Source organism: Mytilus trossulus, chromosome 9 (assembly GCF_036588685.1).
Source record: "Mytilus trossulus isolate FHL-02 chromosome 9, PNRI_Mtr1.1.1.hap1, whole genome shotgun sequence".
In the NCBI taxonomy this organism is placed as follows: domain Eukaryota; kingdom Metazoa; phylum Mollusca; class Bivalvia; order Mytilida; family Mytilidae; genus Mytilus; species Mytilus trossulus.
Genome location: NC_086381.1, coordinates 6,934,084 through 6,941,959, shown reverse-complemented (window position 1 = coordinate 6,941,959; position 7,876 = coordinate 6,934,084). Strand labels below are relative to the sequence as shown.

Sequence of the window (7,876 nt, the reverse complement as noted above, 5' to 3'; positions counted from 1 at the left end):
TGTGTATTCGATATATTTGAAAAATAAGTTAGATAGACACTATTCGTTTTCCCTTTTTTTCAGCTGGATTTCAATAACTGTTTTTACACTTTTTTTATGTAACAGAAAGGTATTTGAATAAAAGCGCACCACATGTAATGGAGATTTACAAGCATTTAATATAGCGACTTGTGTTTTCGGAACGTCATATTTTCAATAATTCACAGACTTTTGCAATAATATTTAACCTTTATTTTTTAACGAACGCCTCTAAATCTGGTATGTAAGAAAGTTATAAATGTTTTTTGGATTATAGACACAATAAAAAAAAATATGGAAATCAAACGCACAAGTCTGACAAAAATTAACGGACAATGCTATGACAATAAACTGAAAACGACAAAAGACATACATAGTACTGCTATAGTTTTTCCCTGTCTTAAGTTTACAATAACTTAAATGAAATTTATATAGAAAACATGAAAATTTAAATGATAATGCATATTATTTACAATATTAAAGAAAAGTAACATCAACAATTTAATAAATTAAACATATTTAGATAAACATATTTAAATTACGTTTTCAAGTGTTAATCCCGACATCCGTAATTTTTAAGGGTATACAAATTATCTGTAACGTCAAGTTGACACATTTTCCCCCACGGCACCAGTCTGTAATTGCATAAATATTTATTTACAATCACTTGTAAACCATTAAATATAAAGTTTTTGATGTGTATATTCAATGAAAAATTATTAAATATAATTTCGGCAATCTGTTGATTTTAAACTCAATACACCACGGTTTGCGCAGCAGTATGACTTTGAACCACTTATGTTTTTTTTTAATATAGAAAATGTTAAATAATTAAATAGGAAGCGGTATGAATTAGAATTGATTATTTTCTTTATTTAATTAAAACATGGCAGACTTTCAGTTAACATAAACCGTCTTCTTTTTAATTTTAATTTTATTCTTAAAAGGGGAGCAACCCCTGATAAACACTGGGAAAGTTTTACCCGTTTTCTGTCCAAATTAATAAAATCTGAACACGACTAAACACGGTCTGACAACATCTTAACGTAATTTTGTATCCATGGTCTGTTTCGGTCTGACACTGTCGTAACGGATCTTAACAGCTCGCTAGGAGATTCAGTCTTGATAATCTTGACATGCCTTAACGGACTGATTTACCTGATGTGACTATCGATCGCAACGGAGTCTTAAACGGTCTAAAAAGTCTCGACGATTTCCTTTAGCGGTAAATCCAGTCAATCAAGATGTGATCAGACCAAAATGACCGTTTCAGACTGAAATCGCGCTACTATAGTGACTAGTAATGTACTGTCATATTTAACCTTTCACTAAAAGTTCAGATGTATCCATTTCGATAAATTTCGATCTGCTAAGACACGTTTCTTACCATCAATTAATGTTCGCTCTATTTGTAGATCTGTTCATGTACTTTAATTTTGATAGGCAAGACAATGAATATTGAGTTGCATAAAAGGGACAACTGGCTTGACTGTAACATATGATGAAAAATACATTCACTAGTATATACAGTGTAAGAGATGGAACATACCAAAGGAACATTTAAAAACACTATGTTGATTAAACAGACACGGCAAAGAAAAAAGACAGAAAAGAGAGAAAAGTGAAACAAGTCCGCGGAACAAAAGGAAAAACACAAACTCCTTTTAAAACTAAAAGTGATCTCACGTGCTGCACAATTTTTTTTTGTGTTTTTATGCGCACGTTTTCAAATGCATATCGTATTTCAAATTAAAATAATATTTCAATAACAACATCAATAATGTCATTCATTTCACATGCACTTTTTTGTTATTCTATATCCATTCATTTTGTAATTAGTGTAAAATCTTCTCTTTCATTGCATGACACGATGATTGATATAACACAGAGGAATAGAATTAGTGTTAAGTTGACATAGTAAACTAAACTTAATGAGAAAGTAATACAGTATACATCATAGCTGCTTTGTTGATAAGAACAAAAAATCATATTTGAAAATGAGAGAAGATTATTTATTAGATAACGTGATATTTGCATACTTTTTTACTTGGTTTATTAGTTGGAATTTGCGTTAAAAAATGATAAAAAAAAACCTATATAATCAACACACATAATTACGTAAATGAATACAGTATCTGTGTTTTGTAATGGATGCATTATCCATTAATAACATATTCGCTTAGGTTATTTAGGTTATAGTTACTGTATCCAAATTTTAGAGTGCTCTACGTGCGCTTATTTCAACTACCACAGTTTAAACACTGTGAATGAAAGTGTGATGTAAAACATTGAATAAAACATCCAATTTACTTTGTGCATGCTTAGTAATAAAGAACGAATGCAATACCTTACCAAACCATGACCATTTATACCAAAGCTAAGACACAACCACTGTACTAAAAGCACCTCTAATTTGTTACTACCTGTGTATTACATCGGTATTGATTTGGGACTATTCCTACGAATCCTTTGTAGACGAAACACTCGTCAATGATCGATGATTCACAAAAATACAATGTTTAAAATAATGAAGATTGAATAAGGAGATATATGTCACTATTATTCTTAAATTCATACTTCAACTTAATGAAAGCCATATGATACTTCAAATTCAAAAATAGTTTAACATGGGTCATAACATTGAATAGCGTATGTTTACATCAAAGCATGTGTACATGGTTTTTTTTTTAACAGAAAATTGTTTATCAAATCAAAAGCTTCATAAATTGGTTGCAATTGAATTATTGACTTCCCGTACCCTAATTCTCCGAAAGCTTTGTATTCTTATGACCTGTAACACGTGACCTTTCAAGCGGAATCCATCAGATGCATAACACGAGTGTAATGGAAGGAAAGGATATCAAATCATGATCAAATGCTTTTAACAAATGGAAACGAATGGAAGTTTTAAACAAATAAACATCGCTCTCTTTTCTAACGTTTTTAAACGTGCTCGCTGATTATGTGTTAATAAATGACGGCGACACAACTCAAAAGTTAATTAACAACAAAAGTTTTCGAAGAACAATCACCAATGAAATATTAATTCATAATAAATGTTGCTTTTACCTTCGTCATTTGAACTTTGGTGATTAGATGTCTCATGGGCAATCATACAACGTGTCATATATATAAAATTGAGAATGGAAATGGGGAATGTTTCAAAGAGACAACAACCCGACCATAGAGAAGACAACAGCAGAAGGTCGACAACAGGTCTGCAATGCAGCGAGAAATTCCCGCACCCGGAGGCGTCCTTCAGCTAGCCCCTAAACAAATATATATACTAGTTCAGTGGTAATGAACGCCATATATGCATAGTAAACTATTTGTATGCATTGATTGAATGATTTCCACAGCGTTATCACTTTACTTATCTTAACTTAAACACTCGTGTCATATTACTTAAAAACATGTAGCCTACGAAAAAAGAAAAAAATACAAATTTATGTACTAATATTATGTAGATCACATTCAGTATAAAGTATAATTAAATATGAATTGGTCTTCAATAAATTACATTTTGTTAATATTCTAGATCTGCTATTTATTATTTATGAATGATTTTGTACAATGACAACTCGTTTATTCTTGATTAATTAAAAAAACAAAATATGAAAAAAGATACTTGATTTCCTTTCTTCTATCTGACAATTTTACATTGAGATTATTAAAGATACCTCGTTTGTTTGATTCTTTGCGAGTGTTTCGTCTTGATACGACCCATCAGTGACGCCAAAATTAACTTAGTTGTAAGGCCATATAAATTACCATACTTTTTAATCGTTGTTCCTATATATTTTTGATATAATACTGATATGTTATACAGTGAATATATTCTGCTCCATATATAAACTATACTACTTTAATTTATGAATGACAAAATGTATATCATTTGATTTCTAAGCTTCATAATTTGTGTTTATAAAAGAAATATAGAAAGGTATATAGCTTATCGAAACAACACACATATAAACCAATGATATAAGGTGCTTTAAGCACTGTTAACCTTAAAACATAATATATAATATTTATCTAATTCCAAATAAATACACATGTAAAAGGAATTATTGATTACCTACTTGTAGCGTTGATTAAACACTTTTGGTGGTATAAATTACCAAGAGTATGTACAAATATAAGACAATAACTAGTTATATATTTAATTAAAGAAATCGGTGTCGATCCACTGTCAGATAAACAATGTATTACTGATAATTGTATAAACATTAATCGAATATACTTAGTGATATAAACGTCATGAGATATTCATAAAAGTAAGAATTATTTTGGTCTGTCAAATGAAGTTCGTCTATAAAATTTTAAATGATCCTCAAAATGAAGAACAGCAATAATAAGCCACTATGTTTTTGTTTTTTATTGTTCACATTGTAAATTGTTTACATGTTGTCTCTTTTGATTAGCGTCTGTTACTCATTTATTGACAGAAATATCGTCTCTGAAAAGAGATACTTGGTATGTATACGCGGACATTTCCGCTGAAACTAGTCGTATTTATGCTTTCTAATTCGTGTAAACGACAATAGCAGTTTTTGATTTATCATTCGCATACTTTAAAAAAAACCTTTTATAAACCTTAAGGCTTCCTCTAATTCTTAAATCTAGGTTAAGCTGAAATGTTGCTTAATCATTTGTGTATAACTAAAATTCAGCTCATGTTGTAAATCTAAAAATCATTTGTAAATGATCGATAATGTATTTTAAGCTCTGTATCGTAAGCTCTGGAAAGACGATGTGCATTTTTAGTTTCACCCTTAAACACATAGTGTCGTCGAACTGTTTTTGAACTACATTTTATTTCAGTGGTTCACCATTTGTTATCAAATAACGATGGACTGCAGTTCTCATTACGTTAAGCAAGATACATATCCTAGCTATAGGGTAGAACTACTTCTTTGTGGTGTCATGAAACGAAAATAAGCTTAAATATTGTTTTTTATTTCGACTGCCGATGTTAGCAGATATTTTTAAAATCATTAAAAATAACAAAATTTCAAGTTATCTTCATGTGATACGATGCAAAATTTATTTTTATACAATTTCAAATATACAAACTATATTTTATAGGATGTTTCGTTATTAAATTGTGCATACGATACGTGTAGTGGGTGATACAATGTAAAAGTACTATAATTATATTCGTTGCAAATTAATTTATTTATGATTCTATCAAACATATAAATTCTAAATTGCATGAAATCTTATATCGTGTTTCGTGTGTTTTTTAATTGATGAAGATTTCTAACATAAGCACATGTATCTGTTAGCAGAAAATAGTTTGAATGATTTGACTGCACATCTTCAGTAATATACACACATACGGTTCCTTTATTCTTTGTTTGTTTAATATAAGAAGAACTATTTCACCTTATATATTCCATAATGAGTATATCACATTTTTATCATTGACAGCACTAGAAATTCAGTGGACTTATTATAGAAAATAATAGTTTGACAAGAGAACTTCTTATGTCACTATGATCTGACTACTGGAAAAGATTACACATTGTTCTCATCAGCTGATCAGTATATAGTTTTCTATTGGTAGATGAAACTAAAGTGATTACGTTCTGTTACAAATATAATATCAAGCTAGTTAAAAAACCACTTGGGGTTGGTTAATTGTTTAATACGCCCTATAATGGCAATGCGTTTATCTTTCTCATTACTTCCTTTGCAAAACGAATAAATAACGTACAGTTGCTTACAGATCACTTTCATTAATTTCAAGATTTGTAAAGCTTCGTTAAAACTCTTTTATCTTCTTTGTTTAAAAGAAAACCTAACTGTAAACTTTTGAATTATTATATTCACGATCTATAACAGTATTCGATTCCTGGAAAAGTATCCTGTAAATTTAATTTGTGCATACTTTTTTTTGTCAAAGTGAAACAAACATTGGAATAAAACACCTGAGAGAAATCCGGTGTGAAATCCACAACCCAATCCCGTAACGGGCACCTGTATTGGATGATGTCATTAGCAACGAAGACCTACACACGTTTACTTAACTAGCTTCACATCACCGATATAATAACCAGGGGAAATCCAGTTAACACACAGAATACAAAAGAGATACGGGTAGCAATGCTTATCAACCTGGCAATTTTACACGTAGTGGCCTTAATTATTAAAGGTAAGTTATTTTATGCTTATTTTATGGGTGTTCATATTTAAATTATGTTCAATAGAGCAACTGTTAGAAAAACAAAGAGAAATTGATATTATTTAAAGTATGTTTGCTTTATACTTTTTTTTAATAAAACAAAGTTTTAAAACTTAACTTTTGATATATTGTTACACTATAGACTAACAAATTTAATGATATTTCGAAAATTTGCAGTGTTAAGAATTAATCAAATTCAACATACTTTCAAATGTTCTTTTTGTTTTATTAGGTTTCAACGTGAAATAATCATTTCAAAATTTATGTATAAGACAATCGTACTTTGTGATTAAGTAAAACCAGAAAAATAAAGATGATTCTATCCACTGAAGATATTTAGATACTATTTGCTTAAATCACTCAAATAATTCATTTGAACATTAAAAAGTGTACGTAATGTAAAGAAATATAAGAAAACCACAATTTTGTCAGGGTAGTTCTCACAGAGGGCATTTGCGTTATGAATATTCAATATTGATTTGAATCGTTTGGAAAATAGTTCATATGATGTAAAGAATAGGTTGCCAAAAAGTGTACATATTTGATTTTTTCCTAAACAAGTAATCCCTTATGATGTGGTTAACATTGCATCACACACATTTAAGAATTAATAAATTGTATTAACAAATAAGACATGTTTGATACGGAGTCTTCTTGACTGAGGAAATGGGCGATGACATTTTGTCATTCAAGATGAACAGAAGAAAATTCTGCAATATCACTGAAATACTAAATTATGTTCTTAAATGTTATTAACGTTATTGAATAATGTATCACTCATTAATTTACATAATCATTTAATTCTAGAAATTGTGACATCTGTCTTTTGGTTTGAATTTGATAAGTGAAAGATTGACTAGATGTGATTTCTCATGAATCTGTTTTAATCATCACTTATCAAAAATTCTTTTTGAATATGTATTGTATAATGTTGACCTGGAAAGCCATCAAATTGAGGTTTAGGTTTCATGGTGTCATTGACAATAGTTGAATTATTTTGTTCGTGTTTCTCAAAATTATTGAAGTAAATTTAAAAAAAAAATGAATAATTGAATGTGTTTACATTTCATTAAAAAAGTTTTCTAATTGAGTCCTTTGTTATATTTTCTTCGTCTTGAATATTCATGAAATATTAAATACTGGACGATGAGCAAGCAACAATAAAAGCAACATTGCTATATCTTGTAACTTCTTTTACTTCTCCTGGGTTAATTCATCAAATGTAACAGTACTATTTTTCCAGAATCATACTTTTAGCAAAAATACATTGAAATATCCCAAAAGAAGTATATCACATAACTTTTAATATGAAGATTAGATTGAACTTTCCCTAATTTTCATGCTATTTTCATAATCCTGACCGGTGTGAGAAAAATATTTCTAATTTCTAGTGAAAAATTTGTTCTCAGCAAATGAATGGTCGAAATATATTGTGACGTTAAATTTTCTTTGTTCTTCTGAATTTTCTATTGTGACGTCATGAAAAAGGCGACCATGCCTGATGACGTCACATAAAAAGTACACGACTTTCTTAAAATCTTTGAAAAAGAAGGATAAAAATCATGAAAGAAGCAGATTCCACCACTATAACTCGTGTATTATGATATTTCTCCACTCTCGACAGATAAATTTTAACTATTTAAAAGCTCGACAAAGCCTCGCTCTTAAAAT

General features: G+C 29.4%; 1 protein-coding gene across 1 annotated transcript in view; it reads left to right on the top strand.

The window, feature by feature from the left end:
* Positions 1-5,646: 5,646 nt before the first annotated feature.
* The window catches only part of LOC134685044 (uncharacterized), a 34,795-nt gene continuing 32,565 nt past the window's right edge, over positions 5,647-7,876 (top strand). Inside the window, exon 1 of the mRNA XM_063544412.1 lies at positions 5,647-6,175. Coding sequence (XP_063400482.1) covers positions 6,127-6,175 — 49 coding nt within the window. The 5' untranslated portion in view covers positions 5,647-6,126. The remainder of the gene's footprint in view (positions 6,176-7,876) is intronic.